General features: G+C 42.7%; 1 protein-coding gene across 1 annotated transcript in view; it reads right to left on the bottom strand.

Moving 5' to 3' along the window:
- The window catches only part of ACO1 (aconitase 1), a 37039-nt gene extending 21852 nt beyond the window's left edge, over positions 1-15187 (bottom strand). The window contains exons 1-3 of the mRNA XM_035562967.1: positions 15062-15187; positions 4328-4448; positions 2494-2662 (exon numbers count right to left, since the gene is read on the bottom strand). Coding sequence (XP_035418860.1) covers positions 2494-2662; positions 4328-4448; positions 15062-15172 — 401 coding nt within the window. The 5' untranslated portion in view covers positions 15173-15187. The remainder of the gene's footprint in view (positions 1-2493; positions 2663-4327; positions 4449-15061) is intronic.
- Between the last annotated feature and the right edge of the window lie 2426 nt (positions 15188-17613).

Genomic DNA, 17613 nt, shown 5'->3' on the forward strand with positions numbered 1-17613 from the left:
GCAGTTCTGCTGTGAAGACAGGCTGAGGGCACTGGGGTTGTTCAGCCTGGAGAAGAGAAGGCTCTGGGGAGACCTTGTAGCAGCCTTCCAGTACCTAAAGGGGGCTGCAGGAAAGATGGGGAGGCACTCTGTGTCAGGAGGTGCAGTGATAGGGCAAGGAGTGATGGCTTTGAACTAAAAGAGGGTGGATTTAGGTTAGATATAAGGAGGAAATTCCTCACTTGGAGGGTGGTGAGGCACTGGCACAGGCTGCCCAGAGGAGCTGTAGATGCCCCATCCCTGAAAGTGTCCAAGGCCAGGCTGGATGGGGCTTTGAGCAGCCGGGTCTGGTGGGAGGTGTCCCTGCCTGCGGCAGGGGGCTTGGAACTGGATGGGCTTTAAGGTCCCTTCCAACCCAAACCATTCTATGGCTCTGTGATATGCCTGTACGGATCTGGCATCATTCAGTATCCTATGGAGAACAAGTCTCTGCAAGAGCAGCCCAAAGGAGCAAGACTTTGTTTTGAACTCATTATAAGTACACTATTAAGACTTTTAACTACAACAGAAACAATGCAGGAAGAATCACAGAATGGTTCAGGCTGGCAGGGACATCTACAGGTCACCTGTTCCAACCCCCTTGGTCAATAAGGACCACCTACAGCAGGCTGCCCATGCCTCTGATTATCTCCAAGGAGGGAGACTCTACAACCTCTCTGGGCAACCTGTGCCAGTGCTAGTCACCCTCACAGTAAAGAATTGCTTCCTAATGTTCAGAGGGAACCTCTTGTTTTTCAGTCTTTTTGTCCTGTCACTGGGCACCGCTAAAATGAGACTAGCTCCATCCTCTTCGTACCTCCCTTCAGGTACTGATATATATTAATAAGATCTGCCCTGAGCCTCTTCTTCTCCAGCCTAAACAGTACCAAGAAAGAAAAAGCTTTGTAATTCCTGCAGAATTTTAGTTTGAAAAATCTGAGTGTTTACAGAAAAAAAAAAGGCAAAAACAGGCTCCATGTTATCTAACATTGACACAATTAACTGCTTAGTAGTTTGAAGAAGGTTTTTTTTCTGTCCCAGAATATGCATACACCAAGAAAAACAGCAGATGCTATATTATGTTTCCTGGCTGGATTTGAGGGAGGGCAGGCTTGGGAGCAGGTGAGAGGAAGTGTTATTTTGCCAGTTACAAACATTATACAATTGAAAAGAAACAGAGACAATATCCTTCTACATTTGTACGTGAACTCAGCATATTTGCAGAGCAGTCAGATCTAGGAAATTCAATAATTCTAATCCAGGACCTGTGAATGTAATTGTTGTATGGCTTCTGTAAAGCTGGCAAAGACTGCACTTTCCAAAAGCTCCCTCACAGGGGCATGTTCGAGAGCTTGTTTTTGAACGCAGCTGCTCTGCAGACTTACAGGGAGATTTTAAAAACTCAGTAGGAGACTAAGGGGCAAGAAAGAAACTCAGTAACAAAGGGAACAAAGTTTGCTTGTAAGTGTGGCTTCCTCTGTACTCGATTTTTTTTCAAATGTTAACAACAGCCGGTAGGCCAAAAAAAAAAAAAAAAAGGTAGGAAATCAGCACTTTTTTTTCAACTGAAGCTTTGCCAGTTTTTCCAAATGTCTTCAGAATTTGACCTGTGTTGGGACTTTGGGAAAACCAGAAGGTATGACAGTTAAGACACGTTACTGTTCTGAGGAATAAAATCAATTCACATCTTAGCAGCATGGGGCTTACCAGAGATGAACTGAAATCTCTCTTTCTGCACAAAAGTACAGGGCAAAGGTACAAAGGAAAGTGGATTTTCATACTATACTATATATTCATACTACATATTTTTCAAATACTGTATTAAAAAGAGTTAGAAGTTACCGTTCCACCTGAAAATTGGCTTTCCACAACTATCAGGGACTATTACACACTGACATAGGGAAATTAACACCACTGCAATACAAGCACCTTGTTTTCAGAGTCCATTAGGTAGAAATCTCAACTGGCATTTCTGGGAAAAAGCAGACATTTATTTTTTCTAAAGCAGAGAAGTCTTTAAAAATATATATTTGGAATAATACTGATTCAAAATAGAAAATAAATGATGTGGGTTATAAATGAGGATTGAAAAGGGTAGAATATTGAAAGCAAGAGCCCCTGCAAAATATACCAGAAAAAAAAAAAAAAAAAAACTAACAGTGACCTTTTAACTCTGAATTCCTTCATTTGGATGCAAATTTATCCATCTCATTTTCTCCCTTGCCATTTTTCAAGAATTTCATAAAGATACTTATTTCTCCATCCCAGAAGTACTTCATCTAGTGCTTTTAACACAAGTGTTTGCCTCCCCAGGTGCTGTCTGTTTGTTGTATCACATCCAGGAAAGATGAAAAAAAATGCCTGTTAAACATTTAATTGCTATTCCTTCCTTTAGCTCACCCTCTCCACCCCAAGCTGAGCACTGCTGGACTTTCAAGAGCCCCTCTTCCTGGCTTTGGAGATCATCAAACTCACGTAAAGTCTTGGAGAATAACTCGTGCAGGCTTAAATGGCACTTCAACATTCTTGTGTTGCACGACTTTCCAATTGAGAATATTCTCAACATCTTGCTTCTTCACTAGGAAATCATCACAGTTACGGATTGCTGCTTCCAAGAGGACTCGAATAGAAAATGGCAGACGTGCTGCATGGGTAAGAGGCAAGAAACAAATTAAGCTTTTACATTAGGGACTAATTTTATAACTAAACAAGCATAGAGTTCCATGCCCAGAGCAGATGGCTCCTCTGGTGCTGTCCTCAAATTCTGACGAGGCTTTATTCCAATTTATCAGACACCCATTTCTATCTCCCAGCTTTGCCAGGAGATCAGCGCCAACTGACCCGTTCCACTCAACTCCTACAACAGATTAACTGTTGCCGTTCCTTTGAGACAGTAGAAAGTAATGGTGAAAGGACTGCTTTCCACTGCTCTCCCTGCCCTCCACAGTGACTCTACTCTGGAAACAGACTGTGCTCACCTCGTTTTCTCTACAGTTTCCTCTCACTCTTCGCACTGAACACAGAAAACCAAAATTTTCTACCTGGCAAAGTGGAAAGCACACATTTGATGGTCTAACCAGTTTCATTCTCCATCTCTGGAGAAAAACTGAGCTGCAGCAAGACTGTGCATCTGCTGATCTTCTAGTTCAAGTCAGAAATACTTATATAAGATGACACAAAATATTAGAGCAGTCCTGACAGCTCTATTGCAAGCAACAGGTGTGAAGAAAAAATAAAAGCTTCTCTGCCCTCCTTTTCTTCATTCATTGTAATAACAGCTGTTTGATTTTGTCTCAGAGTATATCAATTCAAAAATCTGAGAAGTCTGTCCTAACTTTCTATCCAGGGCTCCCCAGACACAGAAGTCACTTAGTCAGAAACACTTGTGGGGGCTTCTTTGGTTGGTTGGTTTTCAATTCCACTACACCCAGTTGCTAAGTTATTCCATTTCTCTTCTGCACAGTGAAAATTACACCTTTTTTTTTTTTAAAGAATCTGGACATTAGGATTCCGGAATAAATCAACTGGTAATACCATATAGGTATTTGCCTGTTTCTTCAGACTCTTCTCTGCTTTTAAGAGACAAAGTCCAGCATTAATTCATTCCTCATTTACACCCTGTCTGAGCTTGCAATGGATATGTATTGCTTACATTCAGAGAAAACATTTCTCCTCTTCCAAGTTTGTTTCCTGAATTCTCCTTAATCACCTGTTTCCTCTTTGAAAGAGGAAAAACACCCAACACAGACAGCTGTGTTATATATGCTATAGATACTGACTCAGAAAGCCAGTGGCATGGATTGTATTATTTCTACCAGTGCCACATGGAATATACCTGAGTACATTCAGGTAATGCCAGAAGACCAAGAGAAAAAGCCTCCTCAGAAACAATTCTTCTAGCCTCTATTCTTTCTTCCTTTTAAAGCTGAACAACCCTTCTGGATGATTTAGTCCTGTCAGCGTTAAGTCCTTTCCAGCCTTTCACAGTGGCAGGACAGTATATGAGAAAACTTGCTCTCTTGGTTTTGGCTAGTCCTCCTCATTCACTTGGGACAAACAAGACTGCAACATGCAGTTTGTGTGCACAGCATGTTGAAAAAAATAACTGTCAACTTGCCAGCACTTCTGTAATCCTAAATTTCCAGAATAAATTTTGCTATAAGTTTGGTTTCAATAAACATTTCTGAATACATTTTTCTCTCCATGACTGTACAATCAGAAACCAAGTAGCATCCAATGTTGCAATGTCTCTTTCTCAAGTACTGCTCATCAGTGCTAACCAAATGCTTTCTTTATGTTGTCAACATACCATATCTCACATCTTCCAATTTGTTCAGATTAAAGAACTTCTTCAGGGGCTGTTCAGGGTCTAGCGGCTCCACAATCTGTACAAAAGGGTTGCTCATGGTTATTAAAGACACCTTGTGTCCCTAAAACACAAAAGAAAAAAAAAAATCAGAGCCATTTTCACAGTATCTGCCCACATAAAAAGGACGTGTTCCACAATCCCACAAAATATCTGTCCCACATGCAAAACCTATACCAGACAAAAGGTACTGCACAGACTACATTAGTCATGCCCTTTCCCTACAATCTACTTGAAACATGCCCTCAGAGACAGAAGGTCTGCAGGAAGAGCATTGTAAAAACATGTGATAAACCGTGTGGTTTAAAAAGGAAGCTCAAATTTCTGGACTGACGTTGTCTGCATTATCATCTTCTTGGGGCTACTTCTAGATAACCATTTGTGCCTCTGTGATCCAGAAACCACTACAACAACGTGGTCCTGTTTCCTAAGTGGCAGTAGTCTAAAGCTGAAGAGACAGGCATCTGCATTCAAAATTCAAGCTGAATCAAACAGAAAACATGATGTTTTTTTACTTGAGCCTGAAAATGTTGCACACTAAGACTACAAACTCTGACTGACTATCTGAGAAACAAGGAGTCCTCTTGATTTCAGTAAGATTCACTTGAGTCCCCACAAAAAAAGAAAATTAAAGCTGACTCCACTCTAAACATCGTTTCAGTTTGAGACCTCTTCTTGATGTCGCTATCCTAATGGTACAGTAGCCAGAACCCTCCATTGGGACCTACAACTTCTAGGATTACTTACACACATCAAAGTACACAGGAATATTCCCAATATCAAGGCCATCTAGCATAGAAGGGCTGGAATTAGAAATATCTGTCAATCTCCAGAAAAGTTGGTTGCATGCAAAACACCTACTGAAACAGTTCCTAGAACACCAGCACCTGAACTCTGCCCAGGGCTCTTTTGGCAGCACTGCTTTAGGCTAACATATGCCTGGGAACAAGCTAACAATTTAACAGTAAGGACAATTTTCCTCCCCTGGCCTGGAAACATATACAGATCTTTATTTTTTTTTTTTTTTTTTAGAAAATATATAACCAGACCAATTGCTATTTCCACAAGACACTGCTCTTATCTTCATTCACGTAAGACTATCTCTCTTTGCCTCAGTTTCTCAAACAAACAAAAAAAAACCACCACAGTTTGAAATGCTCATCCTTGCTTGAGACTGGTGTGAAGGACTGCACAAAGACCAGTATTTGTTAGTTACAGTGAATACCAGGACATGGAGTGCATTAGTTTATTTCACCCATCAGTCTCATTAACCATTAAGGAAATTCTAGTATGTGGAATATGTTTATGGAGAATTTTTAAAGCACTTCAGCACAAATCATATCCCATGTACTACCAAGACAACAACCAAGTTAGAGGTGAGGCTGGGACGGAGATAGCAGAGATGAGGACAAATGAAGGTCTGGGGTGTAAAGCATTAAGATAGCATAGAAGAAAGGACAATTTCCAGCATTCTGCCACACAAAACAAGGGAAATTTTTTGAGAAAAAAAAAGAGTGCCCAGAGAAGGCAGAAAGGTAGGAAAATGAACAGAGTGCAAACACCAAACCAACAGAAGTTAAAATGAGGCACTGTTTACTGTAAACTATAAACTTGTATCTGGAAGTTCACAGAAGCTTCCACCTTTCAGAGAACAGTGTTTACTCCTAAGCATTCACAACTTACTCCTTTATTGCAGATAAATCAAAGTGATTTTTTGTCCCTGCATTAGGTCAGAGACCATTTCTATTATGTACTGGATCCTGTATTGTGTCCCTAAAACTCCAGCTGCTACACGTGTGTTTGAATTTGTCCTATCATGAAACAAGTGGGCCTAACATACCACCTCTCACGCTCCTGTCTACAAGTTATTCTCTCAGATTCCTCATCCCAGCTTTGCAGATACCAGCCCCTTATACAACCTCATCCAGTTTTGGTTTTCTTCTTTGAACAGCATGAATTACTCCGGTATTCCTCTTCTGAAGCAAACCCTGTCCTTCTAGGATTGAGCATGACTGAAATAAACTGCTTCCTTCCTCTCCTTGCAAGCTGTGCTGCTGCTGAATTTTATTTTCTGCATTCCAACCTGAGAACTTTATTTTATGCACACTCATTTCTCATGGGAAAGCTGAAGGGCAGCTGAAGATAGGAAACTCTGAGGTATTCCCTGACAGGTGTAGCAGATCTTCAGTATGACCCTAACAAGGCCACTGTATTCGGTTCGCATATTCTCATGTAAGTATAAATTGCATCAGCAACATTTCTCTTTTAAGTCAGTGTCTTGTCAAACCTGTGCGAGTTCAAGATCTTATGATGGACACTTTATTGACTTGTTAGCGTTTCTTTGCCATCATCAGTTAGTTAAACAAATATACCAGACTGGAGGTCACCAAGGCCTAAACACGTGTTCTCTTCTCTGGCTGACCGGCCAAAAAGACGTGAGGAAGCAACACTTTGCAGGTTGACTCCACCAGCAAAACCTTAAGTAATCACTGCAATGGATACAGATTAACTCGTGATTGCGGCACAGAGTATTTATCCAGGCTGTGCAGACACTGAAAGGTAAATATGCAAACAGGTTAGCCAGCACCTGTCGGCGGAGGACTGGCTCTGTGTGCAGGGCCACGGGCATTGCGCACAGCCGCAGCTGAGCAGCCGCCCCACAGAAAGCACTCGATCTCCTGCCCTGCAAGGGGATGGCGTGGAGGCCGCATCTGGAAGGGGATTCCTCATGCCAGCCCTCAGGAAGAGGGGTGCACGGACTCAGGGTCTTCGGGGCAACAGCCACAAGTCACCCGCATGAGCTGCACCGCACACGGCCTTAGAAGACAACCATAACCGCAGCCCCAGCTTTCTTCTTCCACCCAGTCCCCTTCCTCCGCGTTTGTGCGGATCTGGACACAGAGAAAGGAGCAAGAGGAGCTCTGAGGTGTGACACAAAGAGGAAGATTAACTGAATGAGAAAGGAAAAGTATCACGAGCCAGGAGACTGCCACAATCCCAACGACATAGGCAAAAGCCGTCAAGCTTTCAGCTAGCTTCCTTCCGCCACGCAGAATCCATGTCTTTGTGACCACATCCTAAAAGTCAGATTTGGAGTAAGGATGTTTCGTTTCTAGGCATTAACAATAAAAATCTGCCATTTTTTGTAGCATGGCAAATTTCACATTCTTCACTGAGGTGTTTTACTGAAGTAGTGACACTCCTTTCTTTATTCATTCCCCTCCAAATATCATCTGCCAAGACACATATTCTCATTACTTAAGTCTTTTCAAAGGGATGCATGACTCGTATAAAGTGTACCAGGTAAAGTGGCCTTACTTTAGCCCTCCCTGTGCCTGCTAATACCATTCTGCCAGCACTGGCAATCAGGTTCATATTAATGCTGGTCATCCTTTAATCCAAACTCCCCAACTATTGATGTTGTTACCCACTCAGCTTGTCATACGGATGTCGATGCTCAGCGCTGTGCTAACTCCCTCCTGTTGGAGAATATCTAGAATTTACCCATAGACTGCACATCAGCTCACCGCATAGGAGTGTGGTTTCTGGCTTTCCTGTTGTTCTGGCTTTCCCAGCTCCAGCTCTCTCTCTCTCCCCCACAGAAGCAAAAGTGCAGGATTCTTAGCATCAGCATGGAAACCATGAATACCGAGAGGGGCAAATTTATTTGGACTAGGTCATAGCTTTCCAAATATAAAAAAGGAAGCTGTTTTTCATGCATGTAACACTTGCCCTTCAGAGCAGAGAACAAACCCTGGGCTAAAACAGCTGTTCCATACTGTATCAGCGGATAAGACACAGGAGGGTTCAAATCCCTCCAGCAACAAAATCTTGTATTGTGATATTCTAACAAAGGATTCACACTAGCAAAGTATGTGTACAGTAACATTCCTCACACCATCTGTATTGAGTAGATCAGTACACTCAGCATTTACCATGAGTGCTCAGACATTCACTTGCAAGAAAAGACCTGGGCAAATATGCCCATGGGCTGTATTGTGCATCCGGACCTCTGTGGCAGCGTGAAGACCACGTGGCTGGATGATCATCACATACAAAGTACACACTGTCTGTCCCCCCCAAGGGGACAGAAGGAAAAAGGTACCTGTATCCTCCTATGTCTCTGTTTCTTTTCTTCAAAGTTAATCAACTAAATCAAATACATTAAAGGGATGATAAAGTCTCACGTGGATCCTCAAAAAGGATTAAGACATGCAACTTAATTTCGCTTTCTTTTTAAAGAAAATTCACATGAGATTTAAACACATTCTGTGTGTGTTTTCACATCTTTGATTGATTTAACTTTTCTGACAACATAAACCCAGTACTAGTCACATCACAACACCAACTGGAAAAGGACTAAGTTCAGTATATTGGGGCATAATTTAAAGCACGTTCTTAATTGACTGTGGATCCTGGATTCTGCTTCAGACCTCTTTAAAAGCAGCAGTGCAACCTGGAACAAACTCAACAAGCTGAAATATTAGTGAAACAGATGTAATTGAAAAAGCACCCTGATGTATCCTGCAGTTTTGCACTTGCAGAAGTTATTTCACGCAGACTATAGAGAAGAAAGAGGTGCACTACTTATAGAAGAGAACTTGATGACAGATTCCACTTTAAATAAAACTTTAGCATACTATTCTACTCTCTTTAGACTGCAGAAGAGCCTGAAAGTAAAAAGTGAATACAGCTAATCAGACTAAAAGGAACAATCTCTTCACCACTAAAATATTTATATATACATATTGAAACATAACTGCTCTTACTTTCATTTGTTGAACAAGATTAATACCAGAAACCATACTGTTCTGATTTTTTAGGGATCTCAAGGGAGACACTTATTTCTCACTATCCAGAATACAAGAAAACCTTAGCCTATGTAGTATTTTTTGTAGTATTTTTATGCTAAAATATATGTTAATAGCATGCTCTTTTGTATTACATGAGTACCAACAAAAGACTCCTGAAGAGTAATAATCACTTATTACTGAAGTGCCTGAGGACCAACCAAGAACGCACATTTATTTTGTTTGACCTGCAGAATGAAAAAAAAAAATCCCTGGATGAGGGAACTTCTGTCTAAACTTCAGACCATGAAGTCATAATGTAGGCACAAAACAGGCACAGTCATTCATCTTTTTAGTACAGATGCATTTCACTCAGGGAAGAACATGTCTACACCACCATTGTCTCTTTTAATCCATCTTTGGTTTCTTGGTTGTTGTCTTACAAATTATACAAAGGTGCCTCCATTATTAACAGGCAGGGATCACTTGCAACATCTCCTCATAAAATTAAACATCTGGTGGCTTGACTGACTGAAACAGACCTTTCCCTGGACAGCAGCTACATCCTCTGTCCCCACTGGGAAAAATGACTTAGCACAGAATCAGCAAAGGAGCAGTTTAACTTAGGCATCCTACAGGACACCAGAAGTGGTTACACTCAGCGAACGCAAAGGTTGGAGGCTCAGACCTGCAAGTATGACAGGTATCTGTGAAGAAACATCCAACTGAAAACTGGAAAAAGGGGGTGTGTGAGCTGGCAGGACTGCTACGATAAAAGTCCTTGCCTGATGATGCGAAAAAGGCAGAAGACACGGATCGCTCAAGTCTTGCTTAGAAAATACAGCACTTACCTACCACCTGTGCTGAACCTGACCACGTCTCCACCATCTTCAGTTGTGATCATCGTCCCCCTCCTGCCCCAACAAGCTATTATTTCCTTTAGTTTTGTCTACTCAACAGATTGACATGTTGTGTGCACGCATCCATGTGTATGTGCGTATAAAAATCTAAGGGAGGCTGCTGCAGAGCAATACACTACTGAGTTGTAAATCCATCACAACAATATTAAGCATGCAATTTCTGGCATTGCTGAGAACTACACACAGCTAAAGAGCATTTCTGAAACCTCTGTTCACCAGCAGAAAATGAATGTCTACAATTTACATAGCTCTACTCATGGATTCAAATTCTGCTTAGCAATGGGCCTTAATTAAAAAAGTTGATGACTATTTCTTTCAATTTACCAGAGTTTCAGATCTCTTAGCCATGAACCAAGATTTGGAAGGTAGTGGGAAGTGTCCATGCCCATGCTGGGGGTTTGGAACTGGATGGTCTTTAAGGTCCCCTCCAATGCAAGCTGTTCTAAGATCTCTTAGCAGGTCCATCAGGTAGGAAATTCTGTCCTGTTGGAATTGCAACATGCCCTGCATACACCTACCTTAGCTGAAAATATCCATGCTAAGCATGCTGACAGAAGTGTACGTGTTTGATATGGAAAGACAGCTTCTCCAGCATGAGTCAGGTGTCTGCAGTAATAATTCTTTGGCAAGTAAATCCATCCATAATTCAAGACAGTTTAGAAAAAAAGTTAGTACAGATATTTGTGTGGTAGAAAAAATATTTGAAATATAAAGTTGCTTAAGGAAAATGTTTCTGCTATCTTGGCATATATTGAAAAAAAAATGCCCCTGGAACTTGGACAAAGTTCAACACCAGTACACCACTACTGGAACAAGCAGCATCTTGTTTTATAATGTATCTAGCTATAATTACATTTGTATGCACACAGAACAGATGAGTACAGCTACAGCTGCAATAAACACAGGTTTCTTGTTCTGATTAAAAGAAGCTCTTACTATTTAACACTTGCTCTACCTGTGACAGATAAGGCCGCTATATAAGAAACATACAGTGCAGCACTGATGTAAATCATCAGTACTCAGATTTCACTGCTACCAGAGACCTGAGAAAGAAAGAACATCTTTGTCTATCTCTATTACACAGAGAAGTCCACAGTTACATAGATCCTTAAAGAGAAGTCCACTGGCAATTTGACAACTGAGCAAGTATTCTCATGGTATAAACCACTTCATTATTGTGCACTGGAAGAAAATACAGCAATATGTAAAGGATTTTCCTTTTTTTTTTTTAAGACTCTACACAAACTTTCAGGGTACCCTTTTCAATTTATAGGCTCAAAAGGAACTTTGTACTGGAACACAAATGGGACTGTGGATTACTGACTTTACTGCTTGCTCCTAATGCCTAAACCTTTGATTGCAACACTAAAGTACATACTTACTCAAAACCACAATGTGATGTACTTCAAGCACACTGGAAAGGCTGCTAATTGCATATCCCTATAATCTACATAATTCACAGACTATCATAAGCATTCTGAGAATTTCATGTCGTTAACAGCGCTGCAGTGCATATGCAGGAACTGAAAATTTAGTTCAGAGACCACGCTTGCGAAATCAAGGCTTTGGTTTTTACAGAAACTCCAGCTCCAAGTGAACTGTAAGTTTAAATGAGTGCTTAGTTTCAAGATGTGGATAATAAACTCAACTCCAAGTCATCCCTCCAGAAAGCCAAATGCTACCTCCTCCTCCCTCACTTGGCACAGTTAGTTCACTTTCTGCTCAAGGGACTGTTGAAACGCTTCTCTTGCGTGCATCTCACCAGCTTTTGATGACCCACACAAGCACACATATCTAGGATCCTCAGACAGCCTCTGGAATGTGATCTAACCTTACAGTTAAAAAAAAAAAAATCCAGATCCTAAGTAAGCAGGCATAAGTGTTAAGGGAGCGCTGTGTCAGCAGACTCACCAGTGAGTGTCCTAGTTAAAAGTAGAGACTTTTTTTTTTTTTTTCCTGCAGGAAAACAAGCAGTATTACATGTAATGACACAAGGAAGCCTATCTGGAGGCTACTGCTGAAAAATAAAGCCTTAATTTTTTTTTTTTTATTTTTCTCCCAAAAGAGTAATGCTGAACTTTAACCGACTTCCTACCTCTGTACAAACTTGCTGCTCATTTCCCCTGTTAGCAGTTTTAGACTATATATTAATAAATACGCAGCATGGACTAGTTTTAACAAAGAAGCAGCTTCCAGTGTTAGTAAAAAAAATACAGGGGAACACGCAGGAACACGTTCCCACCAACAAGCTAACATGGAAGCACTGCAAGCAGGCTGGAAATACAGTGTTGTAAGCACGTACAAATGCTTGGTCTGAAATTTGGTTTCAATTTCAGTATGCAGGATTAAAAGACATATTACTGGTCTGTTTGTTTCAAAAGGCTCGCGTGAAAGTTGGAAGGATGACTGCAGAAGTGCATGGGAAGTGGAAACTAAATGAGAGTAACGTGAATCAGCCCTCTTCTACTTGTTCCACTAGCAACGTACCAGCCCTGTAAACTGCTGTTTCTGCACCCCTAGGACTCCTTCTGTGCAACTCTGACCTGTTCCAGAGCAATCAAAAATATGTAGGTGGAAGGAGTCCTTTCAGGATGAAGAGCTGATGAAAGGATTATTACTGTTGTGAAATAAATCTGGCGTCATGTTTTTTTTTCCCTTAATTTTGAGGCCTTTGCACTCTGGAAATACTGGAAGATAGTCTTCTCACAATAAAAGCTGCTGCCTAGAATCTCCGCAGCTATTTGACTGTTCATGTAGATTAATCAATCCAACTTTCAAAACACCTTGGTTTCAGTCTGCAAGCAGAACAACTCGGTATCTGATAACATTTCATCAATTCCAACCAGCAGTTATTAGAGCTTACTAGTCAAGCTCCCAGGGGAACAAAATTAAGTTTCCACCAAACTTTTTTTTAATTCAAATGACTTTTTCAGAACGGTTTTCTGTAAAAAGGCTAGGGAAAAACAAAACTAAATACCCTATTTCACAAGCTTCTGGAGTCCTGACCCTAAAATTGTGGGATGTCCCAATTCCTGTGAGGACGTGCCAAATACCCGGAGGAAATCTTCTGAGTGAGCTAACCAATCCCCAGGCCAAGACTAAAGGCAAGAACCCTGAAAAATTCTTACCTCCTATTCACACAAACAGGACAAACTGGAAAAAAAAAAGAAGACTCATCTTTACCTTATCACTGTTTCAAAAGGAAAGGGACCACTCTTCAGTTCAGTCCCTTCCAGTGATCTGAAGTGGACCGTTACTGTGGCAAGGAAGAAAACTTCCAGCTATTACGTGACAAAAGCCTGCAGTGAGAGTCTGTGCTGAAGAATACTAGTGAAAGAGATTTGCTGCTATTCTTACTATTTAAATATTAATAATCTTTATTCTGTGGTTTTCTGTAATCATTGTGAAAGCTCTTCCACAATTACAATAAAAATTTCATTAAAAAATACCAGAGTGGGATTGTATCATTCATTGGTTGGTATTCCATTCAAGGGAACCAGGAGAGGAGGAAAGCGCCAAATTACAAGTGTCATATGACTAGAAATAGAGTTTGAAAGACCTACAGTCTTTGGTTCAGCACTAGTCTGCTATACTCATACATACTTTGTAAAGCATCCCTATAGCTAAGTGCTCAGACTCCTTCAAACACTGAGAAGCTTTAGGGGAATTTTCTCTATTTTACAAAGTCCAGGATCAGTAAAGTACTTTCCAAATAACTCCTCAAACACACCACAGATCCTGTAGGGCATAAGAGTCAGCTGCACTTCCTACCCTATGCACATTAAATTCTTCCTATGTCCTTTGAAGAAGTTAACAATCCCCAGAAGTTTATTAGGGCATTCTGATGGAGCACAATTGCTTTTAAGCAAAGCAGTACTAAATAAACATTCCAGTGTTAATATTTTTCTCTGGGGTGGTCTTCCTTTACTGCAGTATTGTGGATTGATAATAAGCCAGTCTGAACAATAGCAACAGACTGGAGTGCTCAGAGATATTAATTCAATTTCAAGTTTTGGGTGAGAGAATCCTCTGTTTTAGTCCAAGTTTCCTGCTGATACTAAAGCATACTGAAGTCCAGATCTCTACATCTTTCCCCCGTCTCGCACCCACTCTAGCTTCAGAGCTGGAAACTAAATATCAAAGTACAACCTCCAGTTAATAAATAAGAGAGAGCCGCGGTGGTGTTATGAAACACAGCAATATACTGAACAGATATGGAGGGACTAATCTGGACGGACACCTAATCCAGAGGCCGGAACACAGCATCTCCACGGCCACAGTGCCCAGCCAGGCTGGGCAATGCAAATACCTGCCTCTGAGCTTCAACCCTGACAGCTGCTACGGGGCACCTGTACCTTCAGAACCTCACCTTTACACAGGGTTCGCCCTCACCCTGCTCCTCCCACCCTCTAAAGCTTTTCCTCCATCCTTTCTGCGTCTTGCGGGTTTTGGAGTGGGTTTTGGAGGGGTTTATTTTATTTTCACTGCACAGCCGAGTTGCCGTGTGCTTTATATCCACGCTAAGCACTCTCCTGTAGCACTTAGATACCGCTGAAATATCAGTAGGCTAGGCCAGCGTTGTTCCAACAGACAAAAAATAACCCAACAGCTACACCAGGATGACGGTAGGGCAGCCTAACTTCTCCCCCTCACCCTCCTCCCCCCAAAACAAACCCGTCCTCCTCTCAGCCCTGCCACCACAGCAGCTCCCGGCGGCACCGCGCTGCAGCCGGGCAGGCCCCCGGGGACCCTCCTCAGCCCCCCAGCACCCCGGGGACCCTCCTCAGCCCCGCTCAGCCCCGCCGCAGCCGGGCGGGTGCCCCCGGGCCGCCCGACCCCTGCCCGCCGCCATGTCCCGCGCCCTCCCCGCCACCCGAACGGGAAAGGGGGCGCCTCGGCGGCGGGGAAGGCGGCTTCCAGAAGGGCCGAAGGAGGGCCTGGCGTCCCCCGCCGAGCCCCGCACTCACCGGGGAGCCAGGAGGAACCGATCGCTGCTGCCCCGCTGCTAGCCTCCGGAGGGACGGGGCAGGGGCGGGCCAGCTCCGCCCCGCCGCCCTCAGGGCCGGCCGCGGCGGCATGGCGGCCGACTGCCCTCGCTTCCCGCCTCCCCGCCTCCCCGCTTGGCATGCCGGCGGAGCGGGCCGGCCTTCTCCTCCCTGACCGGGCCTCTGTCCCCCGGCCGGCCGCCCGCACCCCGCCCCGGCCCTCGGAGAGCGGCCGCCTCGCTGTGGTGCCGCTCCTCAAGGGCCCCGGGCACGGCGCCCTGCGCAGGTCGGGTCAGGGCCCCGCTGCGACAATCACCTCACGCCCCTCGGGGGAGCCCGGCGGCCTGGCTGTCCGCAGAAGCGGCCTGTTACATATAAACCGGCCGGGATCGATACCGTGACGCCAGTACTGGAGAGGGATGTCAGGGGACAGAGTGTCCTAAAGACTGACACGACACCATCACCACGGCTTAGTGATGTGGGGCGTTTCTACGTGTCCCGCATGCCCGTGATAGAATGGGGTGCGTTTGGGGCCCGAATAAAGTCAATTAAAATGCACCTAGTTCTAGGAAAAGCATTATATAAAGAAGAAAGAATAAATTAAAATGTATCTAACTCTAGTGAAAGCATTAGATAAAGAAAGGGGGAGCTAAAGATCTGCAGGGACTGCACAAAAAGAGCTTGCATGTCTCACACATCTCTGGAGAGCAGCTGGGAGAGTAGTGGCAAGGAGACCTGTTGCTTAACCACCAGCAGAAACTGATGGCCAGTAATGTTTTTGTTGTTGTTTTTGATGATTTGTTTTATTTTTCCCTGAAGAAAGTTCAGGAGGTGAAGAACAAGCAGGGCTTCTTGCTGACACTGCAGGTGAGGAGCAGATCTCAGATGCTGGAGGTGATGCAAAGAGTGAAAATGGAAGCACTTTTCTCTGCTGGAAAAGACTGCTGGAACCTATAAAATGCCCAAGATGGCTTGTCTGGTTGTCAGGCGGTTGGATTTCTGCACGCTGACCTGTGCTGACAGATCCTCCTGCCCACACACTGTCCAGCTGGAACATGCAGACCAGGGAAAGTCAGTGACAGGATCTCAGGGTCTAGCAAAGAAGATACATTATTGGTTGTTATTTTTCCTTCCTTTTTTTGTATTTTAAGTCAATACACTTGATATTGACTTAATTATGTCTTCTAAGGTCTGTCTGTACTTAAACCTACTATTGTCTTACTTGATACTTCTAGATGTCCTGTCATCCACAAAATACAGTACTTTTGAGTTATCACTCAAAGTCTTTTACAGGTCGGCCTGCTTTATGTTCAGTGTAAGTATCTCATGGAGTAATATATATTCTCTAACTTCTCTTTTTACAATCAAATGATTCTTTTAGAACATCCGATTGGCTCTAGCAAATGGTTAACACAGACATGAAAATGGGCATCCATTCATAATGCTCTTTTCAAACCTTTACCCAAAGAGGTTCACAAGACTGAGTTTTTTGGAATGAAGTTATCTTTGTAATTTGGTAGTAGAAGGAAAAGGCCAATGACTTCTTCAGGACACCACAAAATAATGATGATTCTGGTAGTAAGAGAAGCTGGAGAATTTCTGAAACCTCTCAGTGATTTCCTTAGAGTTTTAGATGTTGCAGTAATTGTTTGCATTGTTGATTTTTGGACACGTTTAATAATAATATTGCCATAATTTCAGTACCTTCCTCTTAGTGGAATAAAGTCTGGAAATAACTCTTTGGGCCACTTCCTTTCAAAGAAAAGGATTGTGAATTTTGTTGTTGCTCCCAACAAAACATATTTCCAAACCTATGTATGTCACTGAGTTTTGAATCATGAAAACCAAAGCAATTCATACCGAAGCAATACCTTCATGCCAAAGCAATTGCTGCAAAATCTGATTGGCCTAAGATCTCTTCTGTGGAAAGCAAAGACTAGTAAAATAGCAGGTCAGCAACAGAAATGGAAAATCCATTTGTCAGCTTTAACTTCCGTCAGTGAATATCTGCAAGGCTTGTAATTTCTGTTCTGTCTGTAGGGATGGCACACAAGGTCCTGCTGTGGAAGGGAAGCTTTCTTAACACAGGAAGAGGCAGCACTGCTGCAGCATCAGCTGGTTGAATCTAAGGACACAGAGGCTGTGTTGGGATTGGAAGATAGGCTGCTCCTTCAAGGGTTTATGATAATACTCTCTGAAGGTTATCGCGGGTTGACATTTGCAGTAGAGAGTGTTTGAAGCTGTCATTCCCCTCAACAGGACTAAGCTGATAGTAATGTGTCTGATGTGTCAGATGATTGTTGGCAGGTTTGTCTCTCTCCAAAGATCGCTGGGAAGTGAGTAGTAGGTTAAATCCATTGTTTATAAGGAAGATATTTACTGAAATGTGTTCTGGGTTTGAAGATCAGATTACAAGGACCTCCGACATTTTTTGTGGGCAATCATGCACTGTGCTGAATGAAGGCTAAACTAAGAAAAAAAAGTAAAAACAAACAAACAAAAGAAACAAAACAAAACAAAACAACAAAAACAAC

The sequence above is a fragment of the Cygnus atratus genome, chromosome Z (assembly GCF_013377495.2).
Source record: "Cygnus atratus isolate AKBS03 ecotype Queensland, Australia chromosome Z, CAtr_DNAZoo_HiC_assembly, whole genome shotgun sequence".
Classification (NCBI taxonomy): Eukaryota; Metazoa; Chordata; class Aves; order Anseriformes; family Anatidae; genus Cygnus; species Cygnus atratus.